The sequence below is a fragment of the Priapulus caudatus genome, unplaced genomic scaffold, assembly GCF_000485595.1.
Source record: "Priapulus caudatus unplaced genomic scaffold, Priapulus_caudatus-5.0.1 Scaffold241, whole genome shotgun sequence".
Classification (NCBI taxonomy): Eukaryota; Metazoa; Priapulida; class Priapulimorpha; order Priapulimorphida; family Priapulidae; genus Priapulus; species Priapulus caudatus.
This window is the reverse complement of record NW_014577302.1, coordinates 313962-333969: the sequence shown is the minus strand read 5'-3', so window position 1 is coordinate 333969 and position 20008 is coordinate 313962. Positions and strand designations below refer to the sequence as shown.

At 38.3% G+C, this 20008-nt stretch overlaps 1 protein-coding gene and 1 long non-coding RNA gene across 3 annotated transcripts in view; one reads left to right on the top strand and one right to left on the bottom strand.

Moving 5' to 3' along the window:
- The first annotated feature begins 593 nt into the window (after window positions 1–593).
- LOC106807904 lies at window positions 594–5176 on the top strand. The gene is made up of 6 exons (XR_001393720.1): window positions 594–768; window positions 1620–1754; window positions 1986–2054; window positions 2441–2508; window positions 2754–2855; window positions 3429–5176. It is a non-coding gene; the product is annotated as an uncharacterized LOC106807904 (long non-coding RNA).
- Window positions 5177–5240: 64 nt separating this feature from the next.
- Window positions 5241–20008, bottom strand: part of LOC106807906 (pyridoxine-5'-phosphate oxidase-like) — a 48185-nt gene continuing 33417 nt past the window's right edge. For both annotated transcript variants that reach the window (XM_014810417.1, XM_014810418.1), the window contains 2 exons: window positions 7703–7776; window positions 5241–6109 (listed from right to left, as the gene is read on the bottom strand). In XM_014810417.1, the coding sequence (XP_014665903.1) occupies window positions 5944–6109; window positions 7703–7776 (240 nt within the window). In that variant the 3' untranslated portion in view covers window positions 5241–5943. The remainder of the gene's footprint in view (window positions 6110–7702; window positions 7777–20008) is intronic.

The following is a 20008-nucleotide window of genomic DNA, read 5'->3' as shown; positions in this document are numbered from 1 at the left end:
CAGTGGTGGCACGCACGCACACATACACACACACACACACACGCGCCATACCCACACGGCCACACCCATATACAGGCACACACACTTGCGCGCGCACACACGCACACACACATACACAAACACACACGCGCGCACTTTTATCAAGAGCTAATAATACCTCTTATTAGCTCTTGATTTATTATTGAGGTATGAGCTCTTGAGGTATTATTAGCTCTTGATTTTATTCATATTTACGCGGGCGCGCACACATACGTAAGCATGCACGCACACACGCACGCATGTACATCCGTGCACACGCACGCATGCCCACACGGCCACACCCATATACAGGCACGTTTAGTTATGGTAAATCGTTTGTCAGGAACCTAAACATAGGCTTGGTAATGCAAACAGTAAATAAACGTTGGTTTTCAACGTTCAATAAGGTTGTGAAATGGTTCCCTAAAGCCGTGGTCAACAGACCAATCACTGAGCTCTGTTGAGCAAGAACCTTGCTCAACAAGACTAATCACTGAGCTCTGTTGAGCAGAGTCGAGCAACGAGCTTAGACGATTACCCGCACCCACCTCTCGGTTTAGTCACATGATGGGGGCACGATCGAACAATTGAGGTAGGAGCGAGCAGCAGTTTAAAACACAGATTTGTTTAATAGACAATTTTGTTGCGCTGATTTACCGATAGATGGCAGTCACTACCTACCTAGAAACTAGAGGTAAACATCAACATCAGAGATACTATTGTGAACTAGGAGCAGTACATCGAAACAAGGTTTGTTTACCGTTTTACTAACGGTATATAATATAATAACTGTGTAGTATTTAAAATAACAAAACAAGGTTTATACCCAACACATGTGTGTAAGCGTTGTCACATTTCTTACCGGAAAAAATAGAATGGTACGGTATCATAACAAGTGTTTAAGTAGATACAATAATGTAACCCAAACCCAAGAGGATAGGGTTTGGGTTTCATTATCCTCATTATCCGGGTTTGGGATTCATTATACCCTATCCTCTTGGGTTTGGGTTACATTATTGTATCTAGTGTTTAAGTAACTCATAACATAACATAATAAGCCTACATTAGCTCTAGTAGTAGTACTATGTACTATAGTACTATAGTACTATGTACTATGTACTATGTACTATAGTACTAGTACTAGTACTATGTACATTACTCTAGTACTACTATGTTCGTGTTATTATTTGATAATCGATATGTTTGTATTACTATTGGTAATAATTCGTAAACTTTAATCTTGTAATTAACACTCGATCACCACAAGAAGTGGTAAGACTAAGGTTGCCCGGTGTGGTCTGCCTAATACAATTTAATCCTATGGGGAAAGGCAGTGACCCATGATAAATTCCTAATGAACTATATTATATATACACCAGATAGCATGCTTACGTTGGGCCAACGTTGGCATTTGGTTGGCACGGTCACGGTTGGCAATATGACCGAGGGTACGTTCCGGAAGTACCCTGGGTGACATACACCCTATGAGCAATAGTAATACTGCCGATTTGAATATGCTGATCAAATTATATAATATATCTATAATGCAAGCTGTGTGAAATGTGTCTAACACCGCTTTGATCTCCGTTGATATCCTGTAGCATATCACACCTGCAACGATGGATACTATACTTTTGTCGCGACTCGATCAACCACTGCATTCCTCTGGATGAGCGCTGCAGCAATGACACAAACTGCTTCACTGATATACCACAGATGAGATATGTTCTGCTCTGGTACGTGTGCATTAAGATGCTTGCTGTCTCCTCTAGTGTATTGTGGCTATAGCATACAATGATCTAGCCTATGGGCACATTCGGTGTGTAATCCACTAGTGTGTTAAAGGAAATTGTTTAGAAATTGTTTAGAGATCGTTCAGAAATCACCAAAGCATAGCTGCACATAAAGCGCTTATGTGAGTAAGGTTCCATCTCTGATCGCGTGTCATGTTTTGGTTGTATTCACAGAATACGCATGGCCGATTTCTGCAAGAACGGCGGAAATTACACCGTTAACGAATACGGTCTGATTTGCTCGTAAGTTACGCCACCTGTCATTCAGTTTCATTCCTATTTAGTCACTGTGTGATTCAGTATGCATCTTTTTGCTAGCTTATAGTTACATTTTATTAGAAAATTCACATGCAAGCACTTGTGTACGATATAAATTCCACTTAAGATTTTCTACGGTAAAATGGGTTATAGAATGAGCATGATTAGCGAGCTGTCTAAGTAGTTGCCTTTTATTTATTGTGTCAAAATTGCAAAAAAAATCATTTCCTGCTAAAGAAAGTGAGCGTTTGCGTGCGTGTTTAGACTCAAGGTTTTAGGTTACATTGTAGATAGTCATATATGTCTCTATAGTTATCTGTACCTATCTGATCAGCCATTCTTTATTGTAAAAGGGTTATATAAAATTACAGGTGCCCACCAGAAGTTGGTGGAAACAGGTGTCAACATGCAATTTATCCGACTGAGGCACCAACACACCGTAAGCTTGTGACGTGTTAAGCAGTTCAACCTGATAATTAATCCTAATTCACACTCGATTGTAACCTAGGGCAAATGCTTTCTAAAACGTTAGTGTATAGTTTGATCTGTGCCTTGATGAAGCTGCATAGTACTGATTCATTGATAATCGAAATTGCAAAAGTGAAACATGCGAATGTCAAGGTCTCACATAAAGCATAAGGAAAGGTTATGGTAATTAATTAGCTGCTGATAATTCATGCGCAGATACCAACTGGCTAGTCGGCGTCATCATCACAGGATCACTGTTGGCCTTGTTGCTTATCATAGCAGCCGTCTACGACTTCTGTTCCGCCAGAAACAGAGAAGGTATATATGCAATAAAATATGTGGCTTTTATTCATCTAGCATCGTATAAGTTCATTGTGAAGCTGTGATTGCCAGTTTGCAGCATTAGCTGTAAATAGTGTGAATTTTGTATAACTGACGAAGCAGCATACCAAGCATTGGAAATCTGGCATCCAACACAAAAATCTACTTTCCCACAGATATCGGGGTACCGCTGCAAAATATCGTTTCCGTCACTACATTATTTATTATCATACGATCTTTTTCTATTATATACATACTATATATATAATACACTCCGGTCCAGGAAAGGAAAGAGGAGTCATGTGTCGGAATATTTTGTATATATATATATATTGTATTCAGATAGCAATCCCGAAAAAAGCGTAGGCTAGCATGCATACATATGGCAGGATATGGGTTAATTGTGCTTATACAAGTAAAAGTATTAGCACTACTTGACTACTATTGATCTACTGAATAAATGAATGTATTTATTTTTCTTTTCTCCCCTGTAAATCAGCGTTCTCTAAAATATCTACCACTAGACTAGGTGTCTACTTGATTATTTTATTTTATTTGTTTGTACAACAGGTTTGGATTGTTGCCGTTCTTGCCACCACTGCTTGTATTGTAGTAATGGAGGGGCTCCATGAATGCCCAGAATGTGGGCTGAAGTTTGGTGTTAAATCAAACCTCACCAAACACCGCACGATTCACGAGGAGAGGGGGTTTAAGTGCGAGCAATGCGGGAGCCGGTTTACGCTGAAGCACCATCTCGACCGGCATGCCAAGCTCCACTTTTACCCCAAGATTCCTCTGTATCGAGACGGAGAGGCACAGATGAGGAACACCAAGGAGGGCGATCGCGTCTGGAAGATGGATGACAAGCAAAAGGTGGTTGACAAGGTCTGGAGCGACCCTAAGGCTTGCAGAGAGGGAGGCGAAGAAGTGTGGCCAAGAGCTGTGGAGAACAAAAATAGTCATCACATTAACATGTTTTTAGTGTAATACTATGCAGTGCCAAATGTTGTATTCATGAATTTGCATCTTACAGGGATGGCAAATATTGGTGTTTTTGCAGTGCCAATATTTGTACATTATTCACAAATTTGAAAACATCAGCTATTGCCGTTTGTATGTCTGCTTATAAGATAATTAACTGTGTAGTTTATAAAAACGATCTTTATATTCATATGTTTACACATGTCACAAGAGTTGTCATTTTTAGATCTGCATGATATTGATTGTATTCAATGCAGAGTTATGTGCCATGAATTGCCAGATGAAGCCAAACATTTCAACTCGAGCTGAATTAGTTTTGACAAATTAACTGTCGTACATTATGTGTGCTAAATGATCTGTGCGGTAGTCAGAGCATGGTTTTTGCTTAAACTCATGAACTGATATATGTTGAACTGATTAACATGTTTTTAGTGTAATACTATGCAGCGCCAAATGTTGTATTCATGAATTTGCATCTTACAGAGATGGCAAATATTGCAGTTTTTATGTGTATTTTGAAATAAGTAAAAATGTTCATATTTCATATAGAAATATTATCTTATTGTGTGATATGATGTAACTAAAACGTTCAGAGACTTATACGCTATTTCTATTGTGCTTTGCAGTATTTACCAAACAACTCTTCTGCTTTTTTAATATTCTGCCGTTCTTCAGTTGCAATGACTGACAGGGATTTATGCACTATTGTGCTATCCAGTATTTACAAAACAACTCTTTCCTTTTCTTTTCTTTTCTTTTTGCAATCGTTGGGTTGCAGGAATAACTGACAGAGTAAATACATTTAATTTTTATGAACTAGTTTTTTAATGTTTCAATGTATTGAAACTTTCATTATGATATCATTGTGTGTGAAAAGGATACATTATATCTCGGTTACTTTTATCTTCAACTTGATCGTTTTAAAATAAAAATTAAACCAAAATAGACGCGCACAAAACATAAGAAAATAAACAACAAAAACAAACATGAAACGGTCTAGATTTAGGACACACCCGCGCACAAGCAGACGACACTTTCACACTCCGCAGAGGGCCGGCGTCCTGATCACCACGAAGGTGGTGGTGATCGAGCTTCTCAACGACCTCAGACTAGTACCCAGGGGGGTCGTGGCCCATTCCCAGGCGGTCACCCATCCAAGTACTAATCGGGCCCGACGCTGCTTAACTTCGGTGATCGGACGAGAACCAGTGCTTTCAGCATGGTATGGCCGTAGACAGAATATTGTGCTTCACAGACGATCACTATCACAGGCACTATTTACATATGTGTCAGTGTGTGGCATCGTGCATGCGCTGTATGTGTTGCAGAGGAGCATTAGCCTGGCATTTACAGGAAATCGGTGGCAATAATAGGCGAAACCGAGTAGAGAAACATTAAGACTTTGGTAGTAAATAGATTTCGTATTTATTTAGCATTATATTTTATTGAAACGCTCCAAGTGCCTGTGCTCACTATTGCAATGATTTGGCGGCCCAGTGCAAATGCAGTCTCGCCATTCTGCTCTCGCACGCCGGTCGCATCAAGAAAATTTAAATAATCGCGCCCTGTCAGCGCGACTATAAGCCAGTTCATAATTACAGTCTGTGCATGCGGGAACTTTGCCACGAATTCTTCCGGGATAGGTCATTTGAGAAAAAACATTTCGTATTTTCGACCGCACATTACACATGCGCATGCATCTGTGTCGTTCTAATGCTACTGTAGTGAAAATAAACTACATTAAATTTCTCTTTTGTTCCATATCTGTTTTTGTTTTCGTTTGGGTTCCAGCAGATTACATACATAGAAGCGTCTTGTATGATTTGATAGAAATTATGCTTATGCTCATGTTTGTCTTGCTTATAGTTATTCTGGAAAGAATATAGAAATTTACAATCGTGATGTGGTTTGGAAGACGCCTTCGTAATTCCTAATATATGAACTAAAGTAAATTCTTATCCCACCCCCTTAATTTTCTCACAGATCTGCGGAAAATTGCCATGTCACTATCATGAGTCCTACCGAATCTAAGCAAATAAAACTATAACTCATGTACCCCTGCAGATATTAATAGGCTTAGTATTCGTTTATTACTATGTCTTGCCTATGGGAAGAGTCGACAGTAGCACCAACTGTTCTCCCCTTGAGACAGTTTAGAATAATCAAACTCTTTTACAGAGTTACCACGTAAAAAGAGTATCCTGTCATGTAACCTGCTTGACTGACCCTGCCAGAATTCACATCTGTCTGGAACCAGTCTGTAGCCACCCCTTAACAGAAAACAAAAATAGATTTCAGGCAATATTTCTAATAAATGCAATATAATTTTAAATATCTTTAAATGTCTTTCTATGTTATCTCCTAATATTGACAATGTTTTAACATTGCATTGTGGATAACTGCATTTGATTAATGTTAAATCTACTCTACAACCATATTTTTTGCAAATCTAATACTGTATAATTATAGATCACGCACTCTTAAACATACACTTGGGATATATTGTGCATTTCAAACATTTAGGATGCTCAAATACACATTTATCTATAGTACCTGACTTTCAGTGCTCGCTTCGTTTTTGATACAGGTATGGGGAAATCACAGGGAATTTAATATATAATAAGGATAAAACGTGTTTCTTTCTTGCAAATCTAATACTATGACACGGCCGTACCATAGAGATATTAGGTTAACAGATAATCAGGATTTGTTTCATGGATTGCAGGCTTTCAGATTTGAAAAGTACAGGAGGACTACTAATGACTCCCCTAGAACACCATAGGGGGACTTTTCACGCTCCATAATCACACCCTTAAGAGGCATGATGGAGAGCTCCACTAAAAATCACACCCTTAAAAGGTCTGCCATTCTTAAAAGGTCTGCCATACGACGAAGGCGCAGTGCTCAATTTTAAGTTTTTTTTTGGGTTGTCCGGAGTTGTCCCTCAAGAGTTTTAGTTGTCCGGATATTATTTAAACATGTGCTGCATGCACTCTGCTCACGTGATGCTCAGTGCTGTAAAGCAAAGCCTAAATCATGTACTTTTGTACGTATTGCAGTGACAGCAGACATGGCCATTCGCATGTTTTCACTCATTATATGAAGATAATAAAATATTGGTAATGTGTAAAAGATGCTGGGATCAATGACGTATAATAATAGTAATTAAAATTTGCATAAAATTTATTTCATAGCATTTACATTAACTACTAACATTACACTACTAACATACTCAACATACTAACACTGTATGTGTCAAGTCACGATGACGAAAAATTGAAAATTAACACGAAACATTGTGTTGTTAAACACGTTAATGTTATACTTTGTATCAAGCAAGCCAGACAATGCGTCTAGAATGTACGTTGCAGCGTATTGTGCAACCCTGGCCGTATGTAAATGAACGCACGCATTATGAATATAACATTTTTATAGAGGTTGGACACCGGACAACCACGGAAGCAATTTGTAGTTGCCCGAGAGAAAATCCAGTCGTCACGGACGACCGGACGACTGTTAAAATTGAGCCCTGCGAAGGGTGTATGAAAGTTGCATTCTCATTGGCTACTGAAACTAGAGTTGGGCTAGAATAGATACTCCACTCAGGGCTCGCGATCCATTGCAACATTGACAACTCTATGGACAGGGAAAACTAGCCTCAAGGCCACGCGTGACGCGGCGCTTTTGATGTACACGATCGATCGATACACAGACTTTTTGGTGCGGGCGATTTCAACCACTTTTATGAGGCGGCGATATCCGCGCACCATGGCACAATTTATGCGTGCGCGGTGGAGCGCGAGCGCGATCGCGCCCCTTAAAAATGAAAGCCTGGATTGGCTGGGGTTTGGCTCAGAACTTACCAGGTAGCTGGTAATGGCACTGATCCTCCTTCTGGATACTTCCGCTCTAGATCTTCATACTGGGTCCGTAAATCCTGTTAAAAATGAGTATAAATCAATAGCAAGAAATTTAACCAATGACAAAGAAATAAGCTGATCATGGCAAAATGACTCATATAGACCGAAATAAAAATAACATCCTTGAACAAACTCAATGCCGAAGAAACCCCTAGCTCAATAACTACAGGAGTATGGAAATTTTATCCGACATCAGTTCAAAAAGGTGCTTTCAGAAAATACAATTCAATGGTTTGGAATTAAAAATTGAATCATGCGAGGCTGCATTTTTAAATCATCTTATATATGATATATTTATAATGTATAATATATAATATATAATGATATATATATATATGATATAAGCGGTATAACATTGCCTCGGCGCGCCATTGGGAAGTACGCGAAAAATGTCAACAGTCGTGCGTTTTTATGTTCTGCATTAACACAAACATTGCACAATATCCCAAATTAGCACAATCATATTTATATGTTTCTATAAACAGAAAGGCACCTGTGAATTAAAGTACGATATTATTGAAGAAATATATAGATAAAAAACGTTGACGTTCCGACGGAGCCGTGTATCTTTGTATTAGACTGGTCAGCGCTCGACAGTTCCACTCGCGTTACACTGACGTCAGTTTATGATCAGTTTTCTGAGCTTGTACCGATGCTACTAATATATACTTAACTGAAATGTTCAGCTTGTGTGCTATGTTTAACGACAGAAACAATTTGACGGAATTCACCACATAAAAATATATATATACCACCAAATGCGTCTGAATTGGCAGTAATGCACAGCAATGTGAGGTTAAAGAGATACATTACTCTATACTAGGTAATTTGGATATATTTAGTTAAAATAGGTTAAAATTACGCGACATATAAAGTTTCATGGTTTCATATTCATACGAATTTTTTTTTAAGTTTTAAAAGTGATGGCTATACTGTTGCTTACAACGATGGTGGCGCCACTGAGACCATCCACTGGAAATATTGTGCAAATTAAAGCAACGTTTTGGCTGCAGGCAACAGACCGAGGGTGTTTCTTATTTAAAATGAGGACTGCAATATCTTATAAACGACACATTAGGGATGGAAAATGTCGTCTTCTACAATCAGCATTCAGAGATGATCCCATGCATCGCGTATGATATAAAAAATATATAGATATAATGTTTATTCTATATATATTAGCAAGAGCTAATAAATACCTAAAGTGTACAACGGGAAAACGGGAAAATAGTGCTATTTCACGGTAATATTATTCTACTTTGTATGCGGTTCTAGACTAAGTTCATGGTATTGCGTTAAGCAGAATTCTTTGCTCTCTAAAATAAGACCAACCGGTCGTCTCTACGATACTCCTCTGCCGAGATATTGGAGCGTAATCATGCCCCCCCCCCACAGGCCTCACACCGCCTCGCATCCACAATATTCACTACCCTTCTCGCCTTTTACGGGTCTGGCTATCCGTCTGGCTATATTTTCCGTCGCCGCTTGGAGCACTGATAATTGATGTCACATGCCCAAATTTGGTACTCTTACTACACCATTATAGTAACTGAGCTGCGTTGTAGACTTAATTTAGAAAACATTGCCGGCTCCATCATGACGGGCATTAGCCGTGCTAGGAAAGATAATGGCAGGTAAGGGCATAGGCGATGCCCCCGAAAGTCACGGATGATAACCGAAACGCCGTTCATTCATAAAGTTATCGCGGAAAAAACCGAACTCTCACGAAGCGACATTCCTAACCCGCAAAAGGCGAGAAGGATAGTGAATATTGCGAATACGAGGCGCCGTGAGGCCTGTGGGAGAGGAAGTTTACGAGCCAATATCGTATTGACAAGCGATTGGTCTTGTTTTAAATAGCAAAGAATTCTGCTTAATGCAATACTATAAAATTATTCTAGACTCGCAGGCAAAGTAGAATAATATTGCCGTGAAATAGCACTATTTCCCGTTGTTCTGTTGTATACTCTAGGTGTTTATTAGCTCTTGATATTAGTACGGGATACATCGCAGAGCCTGCATAGTCACCTCAAAACCCTGACTGCCCGACGCACGTCAACCGTGGCCTGACACTCTCTTCTCTCTAACCAGCAACGTTCTTATGAAGCCCTCGTACATTTTCCCATCTAGCTTACCACTCCTATTTTGCCGGAGTCCTGGGGTTTTATCGAGAGGCCACTTTTGGACCCTCATACTGAGAAAAATGTGTAACGTAAGTGTTTGGACATGGTTTTACTACCTTTAATGACTCTCCACAGAACGAGGTTACTCTCACTTTTTGGCGATGCCGCGATTGCGTCGTCGGCCTCCGGATAATGCATTGCTGCATGTGCTCGTTCTTAACTACTTTTTTATGTTGTAACTTTATAGCACACATTGAGGTATCCTGTGTGTGGACATTTAGTGGTATTTTGAAATTAGTGTAGAATGAGGGGTGGAATTGAGTGTAGGGTTCTGCCTCCTATTCCTAACGTCACTGCAATACCAATTAATGCCATTGTGAAGGCTATGTATTCTATGGAATAAAGTTTTTCAACTTAGATTACATTGACTAATAATGTTTTCCCAGTGCATCCTCAAGCATCAAGGAATAAAATGCCTGACCGTCACTGCAGTAAATGGTTGATTTGCCCTGGCTCGTCTTTTAAATACACAACTCCATGTGACTTAATTAATGCGGGATCTCTCAGAAGGCTATTGATATTTCACTTGATTCAGAAACTTATATTCCAACAACCACACTAAAACCTGAACAGCATATCCACCTAACAGAAGGGAGTCGCTTCAATGCTCTACAACCGAGATTATATGTGCCATATGCAATGGGCCAAAGTGGAAAAATAAGTATAGAAAATTGGTTTCGTTTGATACCCCATCGCATGAAGTTTAAACCTGGTTATAATTAAGTTAAATACATTATCCTGATTTTAAATCACCAATGTTCACCCAATGATTCTTGCACATTAGTTTGTAACAGGCTTTTGAAAAGCGTAATTTTATCCCTTTGCAGAAACAGTCAAATTCGATCATAAGGTGAGCCAAACAGGGGGTTTCATTCCACCAATGCACCTGCCACGATTTGTTGATTAATAACAGAGCAAGCGATTAGTAAGTCTTAATAAATGAATGGTGATATAATATAATGATATCTAATAAATAATAGTGGATAAAATAGAAATATCTTAGATTTAAAACATTGCAAGATAATTCAATATCTGCCACCAGCTATGGTTAGATTTAAGATTAGTTGTAGAGACGTCACTGTCATGGAAGGATAATACGACCCAGCTAACACACAGCTTACTGCAACGTTGACTGCGTATTTTGGTTATGTGAGTAATAATGTCAATACGATATTGCCTACACGCAAAACATATTAGATATGCAGTAGTTTTTGTTAAAATTTGCAGGGTTACGTCATTTAAACGACATTATACGTTTTTTTGCAAAACGTTAGTATTATTACGTTGTAATGTAACAATATTATTAGCAGTAGTTTTTTCTTATTGTAAAACGTCTCAATGTGTGCGTAAATTTGTCAACGTAAAACATGTTTTCCATGAGACCTGTATAACAATTGATCCTTGGGACAGACAAGGTGGAGCATTACGTACCCAACGTTGCACTGATGGGAACGTTTACGATTCTGTACACTTCACTTGTATTAATGTCTGTCTACAACATTTTTACGAACAAATTTTGTATAAAAATATATAAATACGAGAATTTTAATGCCACATTTTATTTAAACTGATTATTTAGAGAAAACCCGTTTAGTAAAATAAATAGGGAAAATCGTTCAATCTACTGATGGTAACCACAGTAACATAGACTGTGGTACGTTTATAAGCTCAAACTAGTTAATAATCGTCCGGATCAAATAAAACGGAAACAGCAAAGCATGGTAGCCATCTGTATCACCTTGACGATTATACGCAGAACTTCTGCAATCGTGTTTTTAAGGTATGTATGTAGTTGTAGTGTCGTTTAGTTTTTTACTGTTAAATGGGACTTTAAGACGTTTACTTTAGTGTCACAACAATAATAACAGGTTTCATGAATGGCCTATATAATCATGTAACATAGCCAGATGTAATTATTACTTTGAATTCATTCAACTGAAAATTGTTCACTGTTGATTACCTTTTTGCTATATCATTTTGCCGTAATTGGCGCATAGAGATGGCCATTACCCTACAGTGCTTTGAATATGATAGTAAGCAGTTACTATAGAGGGTTCCGCGACTTGCACTATAAATAGCAATATTAACTACAATCCCGTGCCGCCGGCCATAACGGTTCCAAAAAGAGCGAGCATGTGTTACCGATATGTGCAATCTACCAATTTTACATCGATAGATTGTACATTCGATAGTGTTATTATAGTAATCTATATTAGCAGTAAGTGGATCCCAGTTTTGCAGACAGGTTTACCAGCGCGTGTTGGGGTGCTAGACTTCGATATGATTGTGCAGACCAGGTTTTGTAGGGTTTTGCATGCAGGTTATTAGTGTGGGTTGGGATGCTATGAGAGTTCGATGAGGTTGCCGCACAATCAACGGATTGCTAGATTGAGCAGATCGGGAGATTGCACGCAACACATATCATCATCATGGACTTGAGTTTGTTTACATCGCGAGTGTTCTGAAATTTCACCGATTTTACTGCATATAGCTATCAAACGCAGCTTTTTATAATATCTGGTGTATGCACATTTGCCAACTGTCTGAAGTGTACGTAGTATAGACAAGTACTTTCATTCACTAGACAACGTAGCCAAAGCACGCTATCTCGAGAAAATTGCGTGCATTGGATATCGACACCCGTACGAGAATGGAGCAAGAACCGCAACTTGTGCCCATCACGTACTTATTAGGATCTCGTGAATTGACTACCTAACATTCTAGCCGAGTCCATTTTATACTCTCAAGGACTTTCAGAACCACAAAAGCCTGGATGCCTACGATCGACTGTTCTGCGGTTGGGTTAGTGGTGTATCAGTCTATCTATCATGTGAACAGTGAGAGTCCCATCTACGTTATCCGAGCACGTGTTATGCACTCCCAGTCTCTGATTATACCATCTCTCTATCCATGCATGGGTCACGATGAGATAAATGGGACAGGCATCAAGTCAGCACACTGTAATTGTAAAGCCGGGCTTGGTGAATTCTGTTCACATGTTGCCTCGGTGCTATTTTATGTAGAGTATGTTGCACGTGCAAGAAAAATCACCACCCCCACTCAAACAGCTGCCTACTGGATGCCGGCGATATATGTATATAAGTGTAAATGTGTAGCAGCGTGCGCCGTGCGTGCGGTGTACCTGTGTGTTGCAGAGGAGCATTTGACCGCCATTTACAGGTAATTATCGGCAATACTAGGCGAAAGAGAGTAGATAAACATTAAGACATTGGTAGTAAATATACACATTTGTGTTTATTCAGCATTGCTTTTTTATTGAAAATGCTCCAAGCGTCTGTGGTCCGCCTGGTCTCTCGTCACTTTACCTTGTGTTGTGATCACGCTAGGCAGCCTAAAAAAGCTATGTGGCTCTCTCTGATACCGATTGCTGCAGTTGACAACACCGCAGGAGAGCGGCGTTGTGATGGATTTGCTTAATATGCGAATAAAATGGGCAGAGAACAGTGCGTTGCTCAATGTACTTGTACCATGCCTGAGCTGGTTTCTGTAATCGTCATGACCGGTGGCGTTGCATTGTGGGTAATATGAAAAATCGCGGAACCCTCTATAAGCACTGACTTATGGTAGAGCTATTGCTGCAGATGTTATCACTCCCTAACAGCTAGTAAAGTATGTATAATGTAGGCTATGGCTAGTATTGACCAGTATGCTACCATTATCCTACATGAATTTAAATGCATTTCAGTACAGATGTGCGATGATATTTGATAAAGTTAGCTTAAAACAAAATTCTTTTAAACAACTTTCCACGTAAATGTGTTGATGAAACTAGACACCATAATTGAAAATCAAAAGTAGCAGTTATCTCTGCTGAGGCAAATTAGTAGTTTGGAAAGAGGAGTTGATGTTGATGACGCCCAAGAAATCATAACCAACCCACTACCTACGAAAAATGAAGTGGGTGATGTTTGTACAAGGATTGTAGATGAGAGGCTACAGGTAAAAACTAGTACAAGTAATGTAACTTGTTACAAACTTTTATAATAAAAATAGTAGAACAGTTTGGTTGAATACCAATAAATAATAGAATATTATAGTTGAAAACCATGACATAATGCACAATTTGAAGACTAAGAGAATATGCACTTCTTTCTTTAAAAAAACGTGATCTTTCAAAGTGTAGCGTTGTGCATTTCCTTTATGCTTTAGACCCACTATCTAAGCACATTTGGTGATCACAATTGTGGAGACGGCGTTATAAGAATGATGCACAAAATTGGAACAAATGGGCTCTGGTCTGATTTCAGTTTAAAGGGAAAGAACTTTTGCAAGTATTCCCTGCAAAAATTGCCTATATCGAGGGCGTTGATCAGTAAGTGTAGCCGCAGTCAAGTCTTAGTCAGTGGCGAATTCAACAAGCTCATGTATGATGTAATTTTATGCTCGTTAATTATTCACTCGGTGCCGGTCACATACAGTACAAGTGAATCCACAACACCAGAAATAAATTGTTTAACTGTAGTTCAAATAAATGGTTATGAGTTTAAATAGATGACCGCAAATAGTACCCAATACGTCTATTAACAAGTCGACAAATGTTTTACACCCTACGAACTTCACGTCAAGGATACGATTAATAATGTTCGTTCTAAGTTATTTATGTTCAAAATATATGCGAATTTATCAAGATACAACGCAATACAATAATACAAAGTGTTTCCCTTACAAGTATGCAAGCGCTCATGTCATCAAACATGCCACGGCTACTACCTCTAGCCAAATGACCGAGTAAGATGATCAACGGCCGAACAAAGTCAATTTCCAGTTTAAAGAGGCACTTTTTTCACACTGGCCTTGCAATTACCAGGAAATGTAAGCGTATCATCACGTATATTTTTTAATACGTGATGTCCAATATTAACAGAACTTGCAATAAGAGGAAAGACAATCTGTTATCATTTCATCACACTGAGCATAAATTCATTATTTAGCATTTTTTATAGGAACCAGCTCGTAAGGCTGTAGCACAGGTTACAAGTTATTCAGATTGTCAGTAATACACATTATATCTGTATAAGAAGTATATGTGACCAGCCACACAAAAAGACCGGTAGGGTCAAAATTGTCAAAATTTGGTTTATAACTGTTTTATGTACCATGGGTACACTAATTTCAAAATCATTTGAAATGTTTTGAATATCTATACTAGTTACCTAGTTATGACCTAATAATTACCCACGTTGCCTAGTAACGGAATAGATATAAACTTATGATTCTTCACCAGAATTAATTTAGAAAAGGAACTGAATCTGAATTGATCACAAATAACTGCTTACATATCAGCATAGTAAACAAATACATTGTCTGAAAATAGAAAATATGCATACATTTAAAGACCAACTAGCCAATTTATGCAGTACATTTCCTCGAATCATGCCCGGGCAATCTACATTTGCCACACAGTCTCTGTTTTTTCGATGGTAGCTGACTTGTTTCACCTTGATCTAGTTCAGTAACAGTTTGCTTAGAATTAGATGCAGGCTTAGGGAGATCAGGCAGTGGACATGTTATTCATGCAGCCAGCCTACTAGTACATAATGGTCAAATTTGTTCGTACAAATACCAGGCTCTCTCTAAGTTCAGTCCGGGTGGCTGCTTCTCATCGGGAAGCGCAGAAGTTAGGACAGATATGTCTTTTTTTAAACAATGATACCTTACATTCTGCTGCATCAGCACTTTTCCTGACAAATACACAGCCAGGGCTGTTCTTGGAAAATCGAAAATGCTGATATGAAAGAATATTTGGGAACGACCGCAAATATTCTACAAGAAACTCCGTCCACTGATACTATGTAACCAATCTCATGTTTTCAACTTGGTCAAACGTTAACTGCGCAATGTTGTGTCCACTTGTGCTTGAAGCATAAACTGCTTTGACAATGTCAATGATTGTATCTACACAAGATTTACTGAATTTCCTCTTGAACAGCCCAAACATTCGATCTGGACCGAATTTCGTATGGCCTGCGAGCATAACTGATACTTCAATACTGTCATTACGACCACTGTGAATGCGCCACAAACAGTAATGCATAAAAAGCATTTTTTTATTTTGGCCACTGCAGTTATCTGCATTTAATTTCAAATCTCTCTCTTTTTGGCCATGTGTTTCTAGGTAATGATGAACCATGCTGATAACACTGTTGGCTCCTTTTCCTGGGTGGTCGGCTTCGTCTATCAAATAATTTACTTGCTTATTGTTGCCCTCACACAGTACACCAAATACAGCACATTTTCTAGCTGTTTTAAAATAAGCAGGTCGCTATAAGCCACTTCGTAGTTATGCACTGGAGCCCTATGACGTCATCGGGTCATAGGTCATTTGTACATAGCTGAGAATATCGATCTCGCGTTCGCTCGTACGCGCTTGCCGTATACTGCATAATATATGCATGAATGTTATACAGAAGCTATGTAAAATCGTGCGTGCGTTTGTATTCTGTACTGAACCGATCGACTATCTGCCTGTGCTTTTCGTTTTTTTGATTTTTACGAGTGTGTATGATATTCATTGTGGGGTATTTTAGGTAGATATGCAGTGTCGGTTCTTCTCGGTCAGTCAGTCTCGGTCATATCATTTATTTATGGATGTCTATTTGCTCCCTGGATTTCTTAATTCTATTACAACAGAAATGCACACTCAGACATACATGTAATTAACTTGCAAAGCATATCTATTGATTCATGTTTAATGCACATCTAACTACATATGAACAAGGAGGAATGTTAACCTCTAAATACATTGTACAAGCAATTAAAGCAATGAAAATGGGGAAATTGTGTACTTGTATACTTGTATGAAACCCGCAAATGTGATAATTTATAATGTAGCAAGTTTAAAAAATAGCAATGAAATAAACGCGTGTCCATTTGAGAGATAGCAGCTAGGGAATAAACATGTATCATAATTTCTTATATTTCTTATTATTAATATATATGAAAACCTTCAATTTAAGTACCATTTGATATTAATAATAAAAAATATATGCGTGACTCTTGTTTCATGTGTAAATGGTATTTTAGCTGCCATAGTATGGACATATATTGTAATCAAAATACTAATAACTGAAATAGTATGCATTCAAACAATGTTATGATTATTATATTATTTTATGTTTACTAATGAATGCTATTTAATTATTGAATGTTCGTTGCTTTATTAATTAAGTATATAATTGAGAATGAGATGTAACTGCATGTCTATGAATGATGCAATGAGAAAATGGTGATGGAGACGTTAGATGTTTATTATGACAATTACAGAAACTTTGGTGAGAATGAAAAATATTAAGGAAACCTTTCAATAAATGATGGACTTAAAATAGTTGTATAATGTCTTAATTCTCATGTGTACAAATAGCTACTAGGTAAACTCGAAAGTTTTCACACATGCATGTTATTGCCATAATTAGTACTGAAATCATTACATGGGTCCTTTATAAACATGTATGATGAGAAAAGTCGCTGGAATCTTTTAAACGCCTAGTCAAAACTCATCTATTTAACATTGCATTTAACACATAGACATTATATTTTAGGTGTACATTTGATTTGAGTTATATTTTATCGAAAATGTTGTATTATTGTCGCTTTTAGGATCTATATTTTACAATGTTGCAGTCTGCTATTTATAATCAGGAATTGTTACAGGATTGTCGTAATTTAAGTATCTATATTTTACAGTGTTGCAGTCCGCTGTTTTATAATCAGCCTTTGTAATGCGCACGTGAACATATCTTCATGTAACGTGCGCAATATAAATCAATAAATATTATTATTATAATATTATGTATCACTATACCTAAAAGACAGGATATCAGTTATAACCACGCATTTTTCCATTTATCAACTAAGTAACAGACAACAAAATTGAACAAATAACATGTATTTGTTCTACATGTATCAATGAAGTTTACACACATTCTATATTGGGCAAATCTTAGTTAAATGTGATGTTATTTCCAACTTAGACAAATACAGTAAGTACGGTTCCACTTGCTATCACACGCCACGGAGACCCAGCGATCGTTTTATGTACAATTGACCTTTGGCAAAAGTTCACGCCAAAATCTCGCGCATGCTCAATGCGTAACTACGAAGTGGCTTATTGTAGCGCATTGCAAGGGTAATGAACCTGCTGAGAGTAGTCGAATGAATAGCTCATTTGTACAATTTTCGCCCCCTTTGCAAGATGCCTCGCCATTACCTCTTTTGCTTTCTTACATTGCTCATTATAATAGTTTCTTTGAACTCCAGCTTTACTAAGATGATCTGTTGCTTTTTTAATCTCTCAGTTTTGATAGCATCAGGCATGCCTGGCTTCTGTGGACAGCTCTGCTGTTTTCAGCACACTCCTGGCAAATGTCTGATTATGGTTTCATAACTACAACGAACGGTGCATATTTCAGCCAAATACCTTTGGATGTATTTACCCAAAGATGTTTTGTATTCAGCATATAAGCTTGCCTTAGTGACATCAGCAGGAAGCTTCATTACTCTATAGTCCTTCATGTTGGGCATTCTGCCTGGCAAATGAATTGACCGTGCCTCCGATACATTTATTATAAAGTCCTCCACAGCTTGGATGTCCAGTGGTTCTAGGGCATTTTTTCTATTTATTCCCTTCAACCCATGCTGCCTCTTAGTGATTGAATGTTCATAATGTGCATTTAAGTTACGTACCACTTTGTCGGAAACCGTGAGCAGAAAAACGAACGTAGTTTCACAGATCTGAATATCACCGTGATAGTATTTATTCATAGCCTGGAATTTTTCGTTGAATTTCCGTAGGTCGTCACCCTCGTATTTTTTTTTTTTACCATAACCCGCATTTCATTGTAAGAATCAGTTAAAATGCGCACTCTGCGGTGTGCTGCGAGTTGCCCAAGAATAATGAGATCTAACTGAGAGCGCTCTAGTTCTCGACAGCTGCCACGATAATCTGCAACTACATTATGCGAGAAGAGATTCGAGCATGGAGTTTTGGCAGGACCATACTGACAGCCACAATTTTTATTCAGAAAATTATTTATTATCTGCTTTTCACCATTATCTCTTTCGAATGTTTCATCACGGTCAATGAAATTGCCATCGGAAGACTCAGTTTCACTAGCTTCCTGGTCCGTGCGATCAGTATGAGTAGGCCTAATCCTATTTGTATTGTCGACTTCTTCAGGCAAATACACTAGTCTATGTTCTGTGAAGGTTTTAACCTCACCTCCTGTGCCAAAATCCTCCACAATATCACGATATGCATAGTCCAGTTCGTTTAATTCATGATCTAGAGTAGCCTCGCTAGACATTTTATCCAAATTCAGCTGGTATTCATTCAGTTTTTACGGGAAAATTTCAATTTTTACGGGAAAACTCCATTAACAACATATTCTCACATCGCAATGACGTCATGTAACTGCAAGGAATGAAACGTCACAGAAATACCCCGTATGTATACCAGGCACTGAGCTCTATAGATAGACAAGGAGGTCAGGAATTAAACAACAGCACGCGTGTCGCCGACTCATTTTAAATGGCCTAGATCTTGAAAACAACAATACCGCACAGCGGTACCTTTTTGCGTGGCTGGTCACATTGTTTTCAATAAGTGCATTTTAGTGGGGCGGTTTACCTAGGATATTCAAACCTATTGTGCATTTTTTGATAAAAGCACCAATTTTGGCACAGAGGTAGACCAATATATTATGAACAAATTTGGATGTGGAGCCATCGCCCAACTGCCCCCTGGCGGCCGTGGCGGCCATTTTCCAAAATAGCCGCTAGCAGACACCCAAAAGACATCGAAGTTAATTAGATAAAGTTTGCTGCTGAAGGTTTTAGTGAATGTTTATTGAATGTTTTAAATCAAGACATGCCACATAGCTCTTAGTCACATTTTGGGAGATGCTGCTGATATTAATTAACATATTTAGGCTAATTGCAGATGAAATGGCGACAAGGAAACCCATGATCAGGCATCAAATGCTGACATTCCTTGTGAATAGGCTAGATTCATTAAGTTCACTGTTTTACAGTACCTGTGTAATGTCTG